Source organism: Channa argus, chromosome 20, assembly GCF_033026475.1.
Source record: "Channa argus isolate prfri chromosome 20, Channa argus male v1.0, whole genome shotgun sequence".
NCBI classification, from domain to species: Eukaryota; Metazoa; Chordata; class Actinopteri; order Anabantiformes; family Channidae; genus Channa; species Channa argus.
This window is the reverse complement of record NC_090216.1, coordinates 15,907,383-15,924,954: the sequence shown is the minus strand read 5'-3', so window position 1 is coordinate 15,924,954 and position 17,572 is coordinate 15,907,383. Positions and strand designations below refer to the sequence as shown.

General features: G+C 39.8%; 1 protein-coding gene across 5 annotated transcripts in view; it reads left to right on the top strand.

Annotated features, from left to right (window-relative positions):
* The window catches only part of spag9b (sperm associated antigen 9b), a 34,133-nt gene extending 18,294 nt beyond the window's left edge, over positions 1-15,839 (top strand). For 2 of the 5 annotated variants that reach the window (XM_067488306.1, XM_067488308.1), the window contains 24 exons: positions 3,502-3,955; positions 4,089-4,182; positions 5,099-5,223; positions 5,731-5,788; positions 5,973-6,125; positions 6,253-6,310; positions 6,407-6,537; positions 7,127-7,183; positions 8,260-8,439; positions 8,589-8,718; positions 8,852-8,941; positions 9,109-9,270; positions 9,791-9,962; positions 10,131-10,340; positions 10,425-10,581; positions 10,708-10,836; positions 10,919-10,999; positions 11,108-11,175; positions 11,302-11,450; positions 11,556-11,727; positions 11,843-11,956; positions 12,309-12,488; positions 12,774-12,905; positions 12,991-15,839. In XM_067488306.1, coding sequence (XP_067344407.1) covers positions 3,502-3,955; positions 4,089-4,182; positions 5,099-5,223; positions 5,731-5,788; positions 5,973-6,125; positions 6,253-6,310; positions 6,407-6,537; positions 7,127-7,183; positions 8,260-8,439; positions 8,589-8,718; positions 8,852-8,941; positions 9,109-9,270; positions 9,791-9,962; positions 10,131-10,340; positions 10,425-10,581; positions 10,708-10,836; positions 10,919-10,999; positions 11,108-11,175; positions 11,302-11,450; positions 11,556-11,727; positions 11,843-11,956; positions 12,309-12,488; positions 12,774-12,905; positions 12,991-13,109 — 3,375 coding nt within the window. In that variant the 3' untranslated portion in view covers positions 13,110-15,839. Of the gene's footprint in view, positions 1-2,166; positions 2,251-3,501; positions 3,956-4,088; positions 4,183-5,098; positions 5,224-5,730; positions 5,789-5,972; positions 6,126-6,252; positions 6,311-6,406; positions 6,538-7,126; positions 7,184-8,259; positions 8,440-8,588; positions 8,719-8,851; positions 8,942-9,108; positions 9,271-9,790; positions 9,963-10,130; positions 10,341-10,424; positions 10,582-10,707; positions 10,837-10,918; positions 11,000-11,107; positions 11,176-11,301; positions 11,451-11,555; positions 11,728-11,842; positions 11,957-12,308; positions 12,489-12,773; positions 12,906-12,990 lie in introns of all 5 variants that reach the window. The other 3 variants (XM_067488304.1, XM_067488309.1, XM_067488307.1) reach the window with 3 other exon arrangements.
* The last annotated feature ends 1,733 nt before the right edge of the window (positions 15,840-17,572 follow it).

Genomic DNA, 17,572 nt, shown 5'->3' with positions numbered 1-17,572 from the left:
AAGGATTGTTCCGTGTCCAGAATTTTTAGTTGTGTGTGTTTGTGTGTGGAGTTGGTGGGCTTAGAGCCCAGCAAGGAGGGGAAGTGGTACCATTCGGGGGCCTGCCTTTAACCCCATGGGAGGGCGGAAAGGACAGAGTGTCTTCACATTGTTGCTGTTGGAAACCATGCTGCAAATGAGACTCTGCCATGAATAATAATGACTGCAATAAGTATTTTCCATTGTGTAAATACTAGCGTGTGGTCAGAGGGACATTGTGAGAGTACGTACTTGTATTTTTCTATTTTGTTATTTTTATTTTTTGCTTTTGAAGACCTTGCACAAAGGGTTGGAGTACAGAAAAGGTGTTGCGGTGTATCATTTTCTCTCACCTCCTGTACACACTGACAGTGTTACCAGGCGCCATCAGTACAGCTACACAGGAGTGCCTTTGTGTTGTGTCCTCTGACTTGACATTTACCAAAGATTTGCTGTTCATTGCAGTACACGTAGAAGTGTGTGTGTGTTTGTTTCAGTGGGGATGGTTTTTTTTTTGGGACGGGTAGGGAAGAGGCAGACTCAGCAAAGGAGGGAGGCCCTCTCTCAGTTGGCTGCTCAGTGCTGCTATAGGAACAATAGGGTGACGCCAGGATGCAGACAAGCGATGTGAAAGAAAATACTCCCATCAGTGCAGCGAGAGGAGAATAGGTGGTTTACAGTGAAAACACCAGTATGGAGACATTTTGATTCTATACAAGCATCTCATTCAATGTAAAAAAACTTTAAAGTCTGCATTATTCAAATCTTGCAACCTTTTCTTGTCAAAAGTTTTCAAGGGGATCAAAGAATCTGTCTGAAGCTTTGTTGTTGTCCTGATTGATTCTTTTCCATCAGCCACTGTGCTATTTATAGGACTGAAGCTGCTGGTATTACGGATCAAAAACAATACAGGCTTGTAGAATTCACACAGGGTTTCTACAAGCTGATGAAATATGTGTGATTGGTAGTGACTGGTAAATGACATGTTTCTGCAGGGCTGGGTACAGAACCTAAATAGTTTTATGGCACCGACCGAATTGCTTCTATTGAAAAAAGCCTTTACAATACCAAATTTCATTACTCAGCATAAAAATCTCAGCGTAAGTGAGCCAGTAAACTTGTAGCATTCAACAGTGACTTAAAGCTGTTCAATTGGTATTAAAAATATTTGTATTGTTTACAATTTGTTCCTTTAAATTGGAATATCTTGATACAGGGGACCTGGTTCAGGAAGTACATCAGTCAATAACTTAGGAGTTATCAAAGAATTCAGTTTTCATACATTTTTATTCATTTATATGTTAGCAGACAACTTTAAGTTGTGGTAAATAGGTGTTTTTGTGTTGTAAAATTGCTTTAAGTGAAAAATTGTCAAGGCGATGAAAAACTACATACGTAGGATAATGTGAAGCGTAATTTTCTTTTTGTTAAAATACATTTTATTGAATGTAATATTTAAAAATGTATTTAGAAACATGTATCTAAGTATTGGTATTGGCCTTGAAATATTTGGAACTATACCCAGTTTTATTTGTCATTGTATTAGTTTATTATTAATAAGCTAAAACTAAGTTTGTCCAATCCAACACTTCTACAGTAAATTCTCCTTCATGAGTGAAAGTGAAATCTGCTTTTACTGGAAAGTGCCAAGGTGCAAAAAGTAGAAATAAAACCTTGTGGCATATTGTATTTTTCTTTTCATTAAAATTGATTATATAAAATTTGTATAGAAACAAGCATTGTTCACAAACTGGTAACAGAGTAAAAGTATTGGTTAGGTATCCTTATAAAAAGCAATAAAAACAATATCCAGCCCTGCTTTTATGGTGCTTTTAAATGTTTCTTAGAATTCCAATCACACACATGTTCTGTAAATGGCAGTATTATGTATTTACACTGAGGACCGTTGCCAACCAGGTCACTTTTATACCAAAGGAGGTCCTAAATGTTGCTCACAGGTTAGTTTTTTTACGGGGTTAGGGCTTTTTTCTGGATATACTTAGATCAGATTGAATAGAAAAACCATAATAAGAACAGGATTAAAACAGTTTTTTGTTCATGTACATTTTCTTATTTTGTTTATTCGTTATTGAAAACTTTAATGTTATTACAGAAACATTAATTAGTGAGCTCTTTAATATTCCTTAGTGTGAGCAACAGTTCTTCACTGTCAAAGTGGAAGGTGAAAGTTCACAGGACATTTTGGCCAATCAAGAGGCAGATCAATATCAGGTAGAGCTGTCTCTCTTATACCCTGGCATTCATCGTACTAACCAAGTTTTGTGTTCCATGGTTTGTAGTAGTTTTAGTGCAGTAATATATTAAATGATGCTAATACATCGGCAGTTCCCGGTATCTCAGTGAAACCGTTTGAAGCTGACCTGCCAACTTTGTCTTCAGTTTGTCTTAGAGTAAAGCCACAGGACTAGAAGTAGATGCATCAGTGGCTCATAGCTTCTCAAACACCAAGTCCAAAGAACTGAAACCAGGATTCATGCGCTCTGGAAAATTCATTTCAAAATATTTTCAGATTCATTCAGTTATAATCTTTTGTAATTAGAGATGTAGTAGTATGTAGAAATCACAGTTTGTTTTATTTTTAGTATAGTAAGGGGGAAAAAAAACGACATAAAATTATTTGTGATTATAAATTTTGAGATTAAACAGTTGGACATGTGCATTCAAAAATTTAGGTTGTAGTGCAAAAGTAAAGGTTATAGTGCATTTTAGGTGCATTCTGAAAATTTCCCGGAAAGTCAAATATCCTAACGTTTTGTGAGTAGTATATATAAAATACTATTATTGGTTTGGCCCAATCTGAATTACTGTGGAACTGCTGAAGTTGTTGGCATTAGCCTTGATGTTTGCTAGCCAGCGCCTTGGTAGAGCTATGTGCTGGACTGTGCTCTGTAATTTCATTTAATATGATCAAGTGGGGGGTGACCGGTGAATCAAGCCTGCTGGACAAGATGCTGTAGTAAAAATAATATTTTTTTCCACTGATTCAATTGGTCAGTGGGCAGGCGTTTGATCTGATGATCTAAAATTGAGGTGCCTTTTGGGGGATTGAGTGTGTAGCTTAACTTACCACGATGATTTTCCCTGTTTAAAAGCACTGAAGAGAAGCCAAATTGGGCCAAAGATCTCTGGAGAAACCACTGATTCAGCTTTATAAAACCAGCCACAGGTTGCACATTGTTTGTGTAGGTTTAAGCTGCATGTCAGAGTGCACACTGTCTGACAAAAATGGAATTTGTGAATGGTGTGATGTTGGTTTGCTACTTTTCTTTTACTTTATGGCTCTTCCTTTATCGTGTCTAGCATGTATATAGTATACATCGTGCTGCACCTTACCCGCTTTTAAGTTTCAAATGAGGAAAGTTTGTAATATAACCCAAATAAACCTTTATGAATATCATAGTTTTAGTGTGTTTTTTATTTATTTTTTTTTTGCCCCTAACTGTCTTTTCCCTCTGTCGCAAGGATGAACTGGCCAGTGCAAACCGGGGTGGCTCCAAATGCAGTACTCCAAACCACCAAGGAAGTGTCTCCAAAAGTGCAACTTCAGCATATTTACAAGGTGCAGGATCTAAATCCAACACCTCCATGTCCTCTCAGGGTGGTACCTCTAAATCCAACACCCCCGCATCTACATACAGCAGTAAATCACAGCCCACCACACCTTTGTCTCCTCATGGAGGAGTGTCTACCCGTATGAGTCCCGTATCTAGTGCAGAGGGAGGGTCTTCTGCTTCAGGTGTTACCATGGAGTCTGTGGAAACATCCTGGCAGCAACAAGAAGCTTCAGATGGGCTTAACAAGAATCTGGACTGGAAAGGTGGAAAACCAGAGAGCAATAAGAACATAACAGAGGTGCAGAAGGGACAGGAGGGTCAGTTTGGGCATAATAATCAGGACTCTTCTACACCTCTCAAAGGTGAATCTCATTACTGCTCTAACACTTTATTTATGACACAAACTGATTTATTGTAATTAAATGATTATCCATCTTAATTCTATATTTTTTTTGGTAATTTAAAGATAACATTGCCTTTTGCTTGTTGTACTAGATGAAGCAAACAGCATGGGGAAGTCTGAGGTGCAGGCCATCATAGAGTCTACTCCTGAATTGGATATGGACCTTGAGGGCTGCAGACAAACAAGGTACAAAACTGGTGAATAACTGACTAATATAGAGCTAAATATAGATGCATTAAGAAACCTGTATGCTTAGTTAAATAAGCATTGTCCTTACAAACTTTACTATATTACAGGCTGACCTATATTACAGTAGGTCCTATGAGGCAGCAAAAAAGACAATGAAGCTCTGTTAGCTGATAACACACAGCAGCACACTTGTCTTCTTAAGTTATTATACTGCAGTAATATTTCCAGATGCATATTTCTTTTAATGGCTTGCAAACACAAGGAGATTGTGACCTACACTGAATACTGCAGATCAGCAATTGAATAGACAAAGACAAGGATATGGAAATTTAAACACCTATACTATCAAAAGTTTTAGAAGAGCTACTTGTCAAGAACGTAGTTTGATTGTCAACCACAAAATATGTATCCGGAAAATGGATGGCATTTTAGGTGTACTGTTAATCATTTGCAGCAACCAGGTTACTACAGTTACCCTGTGTATTATAATGTAAGAGACTCCCTGTACAACTGCGTGGCGCATTGATGTACACGACTTTTTGAATCTCTATGACACAATGGAACTGAGCTATCAACTAATCTTATTAGCTGGATTTAATCATGGGTTTTGGTTTGTGAAAATATTGTAAATATTTAAATATATAAGTATGTAAATACAGATGTTTGTGAGACATCTTTTAAGTTTAAGTTTTCTATTATCATCACAACTTGCCAGAATGTACCTTTAAACTACTTTTTCCTTTAGCTGTTGTTACTCGTTATATTATCATTTTAGTTAAAGCATCAAAACTGCATTGAAAAGTTAAATCTTTGTCCATGTGTATTTTGTAGAAGGAAAATGAGAAATTTTCACTATTACTCTAATAAGTTTTCTTCTCTCCTTTATTTCACTCTATCTCATCTGTCCATCCAGCACACCAACTAAAGGCGGAATAGAGAACCTAGCATTCAACCGCAACACTGACTCTCTGTTTGAGGAACTGTCATCCGCAGGAAATGACCTGATCGGAGACGTGGATGAGGGAGCTGACCTGCTGGGTAGGAAGCTTGACTCTCACGAATTACCGTACAATTTGGTCACAGTCTCTCTTTTTGCAGACTATTTTATTACCATCTCAAATTGTTTGAATTGTCTTTTCTTCACCGTCTGGCTTTATCAACTTTGCAGATGAGTTTTCTGGTGTGTATTAGCAAATTTCCCAAAAGATCTTTTAACCGGCCCCATGTGCTCTTCGTATGTGTCCCCAATTCTGTGTTGAGTTTCAGTTTCCCCTTTGACTTTCTTTTTTGGACATACTGAATAGATTACAGTGCTGCTACTGTGTTGTGAAAGACAGTGTCGCTACAGACTAGAGATACTCAAACAAAACTATTGAACTTACTCATAAACCTCTTTCTGATTTATATCACCTCAGACTACAACTTCCTAGGTAAGAATGAGAGATCAGTAAATTAGTCTGTAGGATAGACATAGGAAACGCCTCTGTTGATGTTTTTTCGAAATTTTAAAGGAAGATGAAATATGCATTATTTTGTTTTTTTCAGGTATGGGTCGGGAAGTTGAACATCTTATCCATGAAAATACTCATTTGCTTGAGACCAAGTGAGTATGGCAACCACTGCTGCTCCTATACTCTAAGACTGATACTGACAATGAACTAAAATGAACAAAGTCATTTATTTTAATGAGCCTTTCTGCTCCTTCAAATGGGGCAGTGCTGCCACCTTCTGTTTATTGTAAATATCACAAAAGAACTATTTTTACATGCACATGTATTTGTTTTTAGAAATGCCTTGAATGTGGTGAAAAATGACCTCATAGCACGTGTGGACGAGCTGTCTTGTGAGAAGGAGGTTCTGCACGGAGAGCTGGAAGCTGTCAATCAGGCCAAAATCAAACTGGAGGAGAAGAACAAAGATTTAGAAGAAGAGCTCAAGAAGTGAGTCTTACACCTAAGCTTCAAAAGCAAAGCTGTTAATGCTTTACATTACATTTAAACTTGCACTATATAGACTTTATAACAACTTTATACATTTCTGAAGAGAAATTTGCTAACTCTCTTGCAGGGTTCGAGCAGAACTAGAGGAAACCAAACAAAAGGTCAAGAATGACAATGAGGACGATGTAAGTTCTTGATGCTTGTTTGTGCTTGTGTTATATTCTGGAATGATAGGGGTTACATATATCTGTGCTTATGATATTATGCCGTTACTTTTGCAGAGTGATGTGCCTACGGCACAAAGGAAGCGCTTCACCCGGGTAGAGATGGCCCGAGTCCTGATGGAGAGGAACCAGTATAAGGAGAGGCTGATGGAGCTGCAGGAGGCTGTCCGATGGACAGAGATGATCCGGTAAGAGGAAAAAAGGGGAAAGTACTTAAGGACATAATGTAGGGCTGAGCAAAAAGAAGAATTTATCTGATTGTGTTTCTGCTACCACTTACTATTAAATCTTAAACATTAGCAAATATGCCGAGTAGTGATTCTTCTTCCACAGAATCATCTGCACAGACAACAACACACATAGAGCCTATGAATTCACAGTTTAGTTCTATGGACTGAACATGATTAAGTCACAGTGTGTCAAGTCAGGTTGTGTGCTATGCTATGGGATACATGCGGTAGCAGATATTTTGGCACAGCAAAGCAGAAAAAGCACAGGTGTAAGACGTAACACTGACATAGTTGGTGGTGCTAGTGTTGCTCATTCCTCAGTGTCATGGCCTCCTAAGCAGTTACTAACAAGATTGGTTTTACTTCTACCTTTTCTGCCATCAAAAATCCAATATCCATATTTATGTGGTTCCCTTGCTTTGAGACACAAAACTCATCCATAAAGGGAAAGTACAGCATTATACTTCACGAACAATACTGGCTTGGTTTGAAGTTTGAAATACAATTGGATGAATTCCTTTGATTGAAAGTAAAGTTTTTCTTTCAGAGCTTCAAAGGAGAACCCTTCTCTTCCAGAAAAGAAGAAATCCAGTCTCTGGCAGTTGTAAGCTCCCCTTTTCGTTCCTCTTAAACCACTGTGTGAATACCGTGTTATGTTTTTCACGCTGTTTTCATTTTGTATTTTATGTTGTGTGGTTGTTTTCTCCAGGATGTAGGTAAATCTTTGAAATGTTAACAGTTCATGTTGATTAACAACAAACTCTTAACAGAGGAGAGCCAGTCAGGGAACAGCAGCTCGGATCTCAAATCTAAGCTGCTTCACTGTCATATTGGGAGTTTTTGTTGTTAAAAATTAAACAAAGTCGTAAACATCTAGCTTGACAGAAATAGTTGAGGGAACTGAGGTTGGGTCTTTTGTTTGATGCAGGCTCTCCTTTGTTGAGTTTTATAAGGAATGAGTTTGGTTTGGTGCAGGTTTTTGGCAGTGGGCTTGTGATGGTGAATGTGTGTACAAGAAAACCAAAATCTGAAAAGGCAACCATCTCTCCTGCCCTGTGTGTGTGTCCCTCTCTGTATTCTTCCTGATGTTGTGACATGTTTGTGCAGGAGGTGTGTTGAGTGTTGCTATGGAGATGGGAGGGTAGGGAGAGAAATGGGTGGGGGTGGTGGTGGAAGGATATCTTCTATAACTTACATCTGATATTTGGGTATTAATAAAACTTTGCAGAATGTCGGTTGCTGTATGTGAACTGTCAGATGTGTCACTGTTACTTCACCTTTAATTGTAGAGCTACTGTAGAGAGAAATGGAAAATGTGTGTTTTGGCCAGGCCTGTTTTTCTCTGTGTTGTTGACTAACAGCTGAGTCGATGCACAAAATTAACCCTGCGCTCCCTGCTCTGCAGCATTCTTAGTGGGTAGTTGTTCTAATGTTTTGCTGTTTGGGAGAAAGGATGAAGGGCTTAATGGGAAGATATGTATCAGTCTGACTGTTACCTGTATGAAAGTTAGCATGGTTTGTTAGCATGGGAAAGATCTCTTTTACCCTTAAATGTCAAACCCACCCTTTGCTTCTGGAGCTACTGCTTGTGTCTGCCCATCTACACGTTTGTCTATGTGTTTTTTGTTTTTCGTTTTTTCCCTCCCTTCCCCTACCACTTCCCCGACCTTACACCTCTAGTTTCAGCCGCTTGTTCAGCTCATCGGGTGGTACAGCCAAGAAGCCAGGGGCAGAGGCCCCGGTGAACGTCAAGTATAATGCGCCCACCTCTCAGATTCAGCCGTCCGTCAAGAAGAGGAGTAGCACCCTGCAGCAGCTGCCAAGTGACAAGAGCAAAGCCTTTGATTTCCTAAATGAAGAGTAAGTCAGCCAAGGAAATTTAGATGCTGTGTATATTGAGGCACAGAGCAAAATAGTAACATCAGATGTGCATGCTAGTCAGGTTCGATTGCTTTAGATTGGATGATTTAGGATAGACCTCTTCATTTGGCTGTTGCTTTGTCCCACAGAGTGCCAACTGATAACATGGTGTCCCGGCGAGAGCAGAAGAGGGCACAATACCAGCAGGTCAAAGCACACGTCCAGAAGGAGGATGGCAGAGTGCAGGCTTATGGCTGGAGCCTTCCCAAGAAGTACAAAGTAAGTAGTTGGCACCATAATGTGAGCAGTATCATTTCCTGTGTACTCAGTCTGCTGTTGAAATTCTCATCATGTAAGCTGTAACAAAAATGGGATGATAGACTGTACGTTGTACATTGGTTTGACTTTTCAGGCCAATGGGGGTCAGACAGACGGTAAGATGAAGAATCTACCTGTTCCTGTCTTCCTCAGACCGCTAGATGAGAAAGATCCCTCCATGAAGGTAGTGTCTTTTAACTAACCGAATATTTGTATTGCATGTAATTATTGTTCATTGTCTTAGCTGGGAACAAGTCTCTGTCGTGTTGCATGTCTGTGCTTTGAGAATGAGTTGTCATATTTTATGCATGTCTTGTGTATTTGAGTGCTGTAACTGTGTGTCTGTTTCAGTTGTGGTGTGCTGCTGGTGTGAACCTCTCTGGGGGTAAAACAAGAGATGGAGGTTCCATCATAGGAGCCAGTGTGTTTTACAGTGATGTGCCTGGACCAGAGAGCCCCAGAAAGAAAATGGGATCTCAGAGCAGCGTGGACAAACTGGATCAAGAGCTCAAGGTATATATACTAGACACACACACACACACACACACACACACAGACACACACACACACACACACACAAAACACACACAGACAACTGGGCCAACTGCACACAAGAGTCTGAGCCAGCTGCAGCTGACTATTTATTATCAATAGTAAGTCAATTATACGTACCAGTGCCACCTTCTGATACACATAGGAGCATTTTGTCTACAGCGCAAACTGATCATTGGTCATTTTACTACATAATGTAACTGGACTTAAAAAAAAAAAAGAAAAGCTGATTTCTCTGATTTCCAGATTCCATGATATATAATGTCAGATATCAGAATCATGTTAAAGGTAAAACTAAGGTACAAAGTTTGTTTAGTGCCTGGCATTAATGAATTAATAAGTAAAAGTAGGAAAAGGTGATTGTAATGGAAAGAGAAAAAGCTAGTTAATTTGTACTTTGCTTGTCAGCGTAATGTTTACTTTGAAATATAATTGGTAACATTGATTAATCTCCTTTCTTCCTTATTGTTTGTTGTTGCAGGAGCAGCAAAAAGAGTTGAGGCACCAGGACGAGTTGTCATCACTGGTGTGGATCTGCACCAGCACCCAGTCTATGACTAAAGCCGTTGTCATTGATGCCAACCAGCCTGGAAACATCTTGGAGAGCTTCTTTGTTTGTAACTCCCATGTCCTGTGCATCGCTAGTGTACCAGGTCAGTTCCTCTATGAGGACCGTGCCTACAAGGCCTCATAGAGGAAGAAAGCATGTTATGACTGAAATTTGTGTGGTGTGTTTTTCATGCAGCGGCTCAGTGGCACCAATTTCTAGGTCTCACTTTGTTTTCTGTCGTCATTTGTTTATATGTGTGATTTTTATTTAGGTGCTAGAGAGACTGACTATCCAGCTGGTGAAGAGGTCCCTCCAAACACTGAAGCGGGACTATTGGGAGAGGACATCTTGTCATCGACCAATGACAGCTCAGCAGGAGATGACAGCATGCTCGGAGGCATCACTGTTGTCGGCTGTGCAGCTAAAGGAACAGCAGCTGTTCCTCAGACAGGATATAGTCCAGAAAATGACAGCGAGACAGGTAATATGTTATCAGGTGTAACTTTAACAAACACACACACACACAAGTGAACTCAAGTTCGCTAAGAGATTATCTTCTGCACAGAATCCCGACCAACAGAAGAAGCTACCGAGGCAACTGAGGCCAGCGCAGGGCTTGCTGACCAAAGAGAAACCCTAAGGGGAGTCTACACTGAGCATGTCTTCACTGATCCACTGGGGGCTCAGCAGACGGCAGATACTCCAGCCAACTACTCTCAGAGGTAACATCAGGAGGCTCATTACATTTCATTTTGTTTTATCAGTACAACCAGAAACATCAATTGCATATCTACTCTGTCTTTTTCATCATGTGATGGTAATCATTATTTAATGTCTTTTGCAACCAGGGAGAGTGATCTGTTGAAAGACGGCATGAGTTCAAACACCAGCGCTGAGGAGCAGGACCTGATGAGAGAAGAGGCTCAGAAGATGAGCAGTGTTCTGCCCACCATGTGGCTGGGTGCACAGAACGGATGGTGAGATTTGAAGTGTGGTTGTTCACCAGAATTTCAGAATGAGGTTCTCTAATTTTTTTTTAATGAAAAAATTTAATTCCAGTGTTTACGTCCACTCTTCTGTGGCTCAGTGGAAGAAGTGTCTCCATTCAATAAAGCTGAGGGAGTCTGTGCTTGGAATAGTGTACGTACCGCTATAGGGCCATTATTGTTTTTGTCAACCTTTTTACCCTCATGTTGTAAATCATTTGAACGTGTGACCACTAACTTGGGACTCATTTGTCTCCCACAGACATGTGAAAGGTCGTGTGCTGGTTGGTCTCTCTGATGGTACTTTAGCCATTTTCCACAGAGGAGTAGGTGAGAAATACAGGCTTTAAATGTCCACCTTTAAATAAGGAAAAGTAATATCAATGCTATGTAAGTAGTTTTGATGTTGGATTTATCCACCAGTGAAACCACATTTCTTTCTTCATGTGTTTGCAGATGGACAGTGGGACCTGACCAACTATCATCTGTTAGATTTGGGAAGACCACACCACTCCATCCGCTGTATGACTGTAGTACATGACAAGGTGTGGTGTGGCTACAGGAACAAGATCTATGTGGTGCAACCTAAAGCTATGAAGATAGAGGTATATTACCCCTGTATCCTCAGTGATATATCTTTTTTTTTATTGTTGTTGCACCATAAGAAGTCTTGCTTGTATTTTTCTCTTTATGTTCTCGTACCTATGTAGAAGTCATTTGACGCCCACCCTCGTAAAGACAGCCAGGTGCGTCTGCTGGCCTGGGATGGTGACGGTATCTGGGTGTCCATCAGGCTGGACTCCACTGTCAGGCTGTTCCACGCTCACACCTACCAGCACCTTCAGGACGTCGACATTGAGCCTTATGTCAGCAAGATGCTGGGTCCGTTCAAAGATCCTGCAGTTATCAAACAATGAAACACAAACAACAGTTGTCTTGTTGTTTGTCTTGTTTGTCACCATAAGTTTTGCTTGTGTTCTTTATGTATTTTTCTCAGGTACGGGGAAATTGGGCTTCTCGTTTGTGAGGATCACAGCTCTGATGGTGTCATGTAATCGCCTGTGGATCGGCACTGGCAACGGAGTCATCGTCTCCATTCCTCTCACAGAGAGTAAGTATATAGCCTAGTTCATATATCTCTCTTTCTTATTTAGGATACATTTTGAATGGGCAAACTTGTCTTACTGCAGTTCCTTGTTAAATTTAGACTCAGCACTAAATGTCAGAATTGTTGCATGTATGTTTGTACAACACAAACAAAAGACTGAAGATTGTTTTTCTTTCATATTTAAGTGATACTCAAAACTGAGCATTGTTTTAGTTATAATATCAGGCACAGGAATAATACTGATGTTACATCATTAGGTTAGGGTTTCTATCAAATTGTCTTTGAGATAGATTACATAAAGTATGGATTTTGATTGGTCCCCTACATGTCTTTCTCTCTATCACTGTCCCGTTAGCAGCCAACAGGGTAACTAAGGCAGCAGGAAACCATCCAGGAAGTGTAGTTCGTGTCTATGGTGATGACAGCGGTGACAAAGTGACAGCAGGGACATTTGTTCCTTTCTGCTCCATGGCTCATGCTCAGCTCTGTTTCCATGGTCACCGGGATGCTGTCAAGTTCTTCACTGCCGTCCCAGGTGAATATGCTTTTTTAGATTTGCATTTAGATGTTACTTACTTGACACTGCTTCTTACACCTAATGTTTATGCAATATTTCTTACCATTTTAATGAAGTAAGAACTTGGACCATCGGCGGGCCTGCTGTATGTGTACAACAAAGTCTTTTTTAATCCTATTTTACCTGTCTTTTCTTTGACTTCATGGAGCTGAGGTGTGATAGGGAAATCTGTATGTAATCAGAAGAAAAATACAATCTGGACTTGTTTGGCGTTATTTACAGTTTGTGTGCCTGTGTTGTCAGGTCACGCAGTTCCATCTGTGTCCTGTGGAGGAGAAGCAGCAGGAGACAAAGTAACAAATGCCTCAAATCAGGAAGGAACTAAGTCTGTGTTGGTGATGAGCGGAGGAGAAGGCTATATTGACTTTAGGATGGGTGAGTGTGTTGCTACATAGAAACGACAAAGCCATCACCGATTGCTGCAGCAACTTTACAACCAGTTGTCTGTTTTTGTCTTCAGGTGATGATGACTGCGAAGTGGAGGAGGGGGAGAACCCCCCACTGAAGCTGGAGCCCTTTCAGGCAAAAGCCGAGTGCAGCCACCTAATTGTGTGGCAGGTTCTGGTCAATGAGGACTAAACTCTGACCTCCTGAGGCCTGATTGGCCTTGTCTCTCAATCCCGGTGCTGTGGATGAGTAGTTCTGGTGGAATACTCCCCTCTGCAGGCACAAATTTAATCAGCACTTTGTTTAGTTTTGCTTCGTTTTTTTCAGATATTTCAGACCTAAACCTTAAGACTGAAACAAGCAGAAACTGCTCTAAGAGTTTTCTCTCTTTGGTAAACTGGACTGGAACAGGGCAGCCGGACCCGCTGCATGTTCTTGGTTCATTATGTGTTTTTTTTTGTTTGTTTGTTTGTTTTTGTATTTGTTCTTTTATTTTATGAATTTGAATCTGTTATACTGCATTTTGCTCCTCTTTTAATATTATTTGAGCTAAAGCTGTTTTTGACTTTGTGATAACAAAGCAAACATACTTTATATTCCCAGGTTCCCTCCACTTAGTCCAGATGATATGAGCTCCCTGGTTGCCTTCAAATAATGTAAGACTATAGGGCAAGTGTGTGATGGAGCCATGTGCTGGTTTATGGTTGTTTTCCATTCTTTGAGATCCTGGCTTTTGATTGTACCAAATGCCAGTTCCCAGTTCCTTGGTCAGGATTTGTTTAAGTCAAAACATATGCCTCACATATAGTCAAGCTGCAGTCCACAGCACCAGCTTGTGCCTGTCATGCCATATGATTACATTCGAGTCACACCTCTGAGTATCGCTTTTTAAAAAACCCTGCCAGCTGTTCACCAACATCTGCTTCTGCAGAGAGTCTCTGCAATCATCTGCAAAGAATTTCTATAGAATTCTTGAATTGTCTTCAAATAATCTGGATGAAATACTCTTCTGTTAAAATACACAATGCAGTCCATCATTCAAAGATGGCAGCTGACATACCATCAGCATGGCTCTGGGGAAATATCTTGATGGATCGACATTAAGTTTGCTACAGATATTCATGTCCCCACAGGATGAATCCAAATAAATCGGGTGATCCCTGACACTTTATCTCAAGTGATAATTTCAGTAGTTGAGTTCTGACCTTATGTACTTTGTGTCCGTGTTTAACTGGCAAATGTTAGCATGTTAACACCCTCAACATTTCTATTTTTCTGTTTTTAGAAATTAGATGCTTAGCGCCATGACTTGAAATCAATAGTATTCCATTCCAGGCACACGGTGGCGCGGTTCTATATGAGTTTCAAAATCCCATCTGCAAAACCCTAATTATAAAAAAAGCCGATAGATCTACCACTATATCCTGTAAATTCATGCTTCCTCTAGCTTGATTGAGTCACTCACATGCCATTTAATCAAGTACTTGTAAGACTTGTGTTTAATCCGAAATGACATGAGGATGTTATCAGTCCCCTGCTCTCTGTCTACCACCAGCGTTAGTAAATAGACACTTTAAAATATGCCTTAGGTATCAAGCTTGGAAAGGATTGAGTTGCAGACTTTTCAGGTGTGAAAAAGTATTTATTTTTTCTTGAAAGAATGTTACGTTTGCTACCAAAGGTTAAGGAATTGCAGATCAATAGTTGGCCACATGCTGAAACAATAATGGTCTAATGGAAAACGGCACCTTTCAGCAGTGCAATCTGCTTCCGTGTAGATAACGTGCACGATTTTCTAACACAAATTGTGGTGTATAGATAAGATATATTTTTAGATTTTCATATTTGAGAATTGAAATATTTTCAGAGTGTGAGAGAAGAGAACATGCCAGACCTGTTACTGTGAGAGTATAGAACAAGCAGACACACTGACAATTACATACTCCCCCCCTCTAATCCTTATCTTGACATTTAGAAGTCAAACCTGAATTTTGGTTTTGCAGGACTACTCTACCCTGTTAATACGAGACAGTTTGGTCTGGTTGAAATTCTTAAAACTATCCCCCATCTGGCAGCAAACCTCTTATTTCAAGTGTGTTTTAAGTCTTTTTAAGTTGTTGTCTTTTTTTTTTTAATGTCTCACAAAGTAAAGTCTACGAGATGTCAGTTTAGGTGTGATTTGATACTGTACTCTTCATCTCTGTGTACCAGAACACTGCGCTGGTATGTTATTTGATGTGTCCTCTTTTGTATTGGACAGTATCAGAGGCCTCTCCTCCTTTAGCGAGTGTGTGCCTGACTGTGTGTGTCTCTTCTTTTCAGAAGAGGATAGCAATGTTATTCAAATATAGCCATTTCAGTATTTATTTGATTGAACCTTTACAATTCAGAATGTATCTTTGTACATTGAATATCTATATATACTGTATATGATTATATGTGTTTGGAACATGAATATGGCCTAGGGTTATTGTTTTGACAGCTGTTGTTGCTGTTGAAATGAAGAATTAGCTTTCCAGGGGTAACTTTACTCAGCTATGCACTGTGTCTCTGAAGAGAGAGGAGTGAGTGTTAGTTTGCTTTAGGCCTGTTTTATTTTTTATTTTTTTACAGACCCGGCAGCCTGTCCACAGACATTGACTGAAACAGTTTTCATCTCCAGTGCAGGAAAAAGTCAAACTGAACTCTGTTGAGTTCAGTTAGGCAATGACTGGATAACTTCATCCCACAACAGCTTGATAGAGAAAACATTCCTCAGAGAAACTCACCTTCCTCTGCAGGTCTGTCATCCGGCTCATCTGCATATGTTGTCATTATCTTGGCAGGAGCTCCCTCTGTTTAGAGTTAGTGGTGTCCACACCATCTTCTATATCATCTCTAGCCCTTATTTTTAACAATCAAATAAAGAACATTTTCTTGGCCCATTTTGTCTGCTTGTTGTATTTGTGATGCACTTTTGGAGCTTAACCATTGTACAGATGTTAGCCGACAGAAAAGGACAGTGGGACTTTAAAATTTGAGAAATTTATGAAAAGCAAAACTTTAACAAAGGAACCGTGACAGTGTATAATTAGGACACTGAAACAGAAGCAACCAAATTTAACATGTCTAAAATATTAAAATCTTGCCATCACCAAGTATCTTGGTTGTTTTGTTGCTTTGACGTGGCAAAATCAGCTTTATTTAATTTCCGAGTGGCCTACACTATATTACCTACTTAAAATTTGCCCTTAATATTGTTTTAAATGTCCCAAATTATCGAGTTAACTTGTTTTTTTAAATATTTTGCTATAAAATAAAGGGAATAAATTTGACCCATAGCTTAGCTTCCATGCAAGAAGCTACCGATTTGTACTTAAATAATAAACTGGCCAGCTAGATAGTTTTTAATATTTTGCATATTATACAACTTGTGCATTCACGTTCAACACTATAAAATAAAACAAATCCCTGCTCTACGATGTATCACCAAATATTCTGCCTTGTTTCAAGCCTCTTACATGTTCATTTTTGTGTTTTAGCCTATGTTTAATATCCGTTTCTCTGTTGTTAAAAATATTACACTTTACATTTGGGATCTGATCTGTGTGTAGTATGTGTGATTGAAAGTCATAAAGAAGCATTTGTCTTCAGAAACAATTCAAAACTGGTTAATTTTTTTCATATAATGTCTCAGAGAGCAAACACTAGGTGGCGCACTTAGCTGTAAAGTAATATTGTAGTTTTTTCTAGTGACTTTTATTAGAAGGACAGAAGCTCTTCTCCCCTTCCTGTGATTGGTCCAACACTGTTCTATTCAAGACCTCGGGTTCAGCCCATGGAATGAGGCTGCACTGGTACACAGCAGGCTGAGGGACTCAGAGACGGAGAGAGGCTTTAATAACTTCCCAAGCACTTGCTGTCATGGTTCACAGTCATGATAGTGGAGTAGGAAGTGAAGTAATACATTTACTGTACAGTGCTTTACCTCTGGTGGCTGTTTGCTGACTGTTTGTAACCCTGTGGCTTTGGTGTCTCCATTTCTCTTGAGCAAGCTTTTCATTTAACCAACTGGGTTTTTGACCCAAAGAGAGCAGAGGATTTCTCTTTCAATGAAATCTTCTTTAATTCGAGAACATGAAAATAACCTGAATATTATGTAGCAAGCTGCAGGATGCTGGCCAAAACTGATCGAAAACCCCCAAAACTGCCTTCATCCTCAATGATGCACTTTTTTGCCCCGGTGCCTACCTTCAAGACAGAGCTCCTCACAAGACAGTCAGCAGGAGGGATATTCTTGACCCTGGAGATGCTGTTTGACAAAGTAAAAAAAAACTGTCCCACCCTGGCCACGTCTCAGGTCTACCTCTGGAGCAGATTGTTGATTGTGTTACTACCGAACTAGAATCATTTAACAGTAAACACCAAACTCATGCTTTCTGAAGTTTCTTTCCTTCCAACTGAAAACACTAGTTTTGCTAATATTTTGCATAACTAAGCCAACAGTACGATTTTTCAGTCCACTCAGCAGTTATGTAACATAGCCAGATGGTGGCTCCAAGGTTGTACAGGGGGTTTTATCCAGGTCCCACCACAAACGTAACCTCTGGCTCCGGTTGCCATAGCTGCAGCCCAGGATGCTCCAGGTCAACTGACCCACTAATACCTCTGACAAA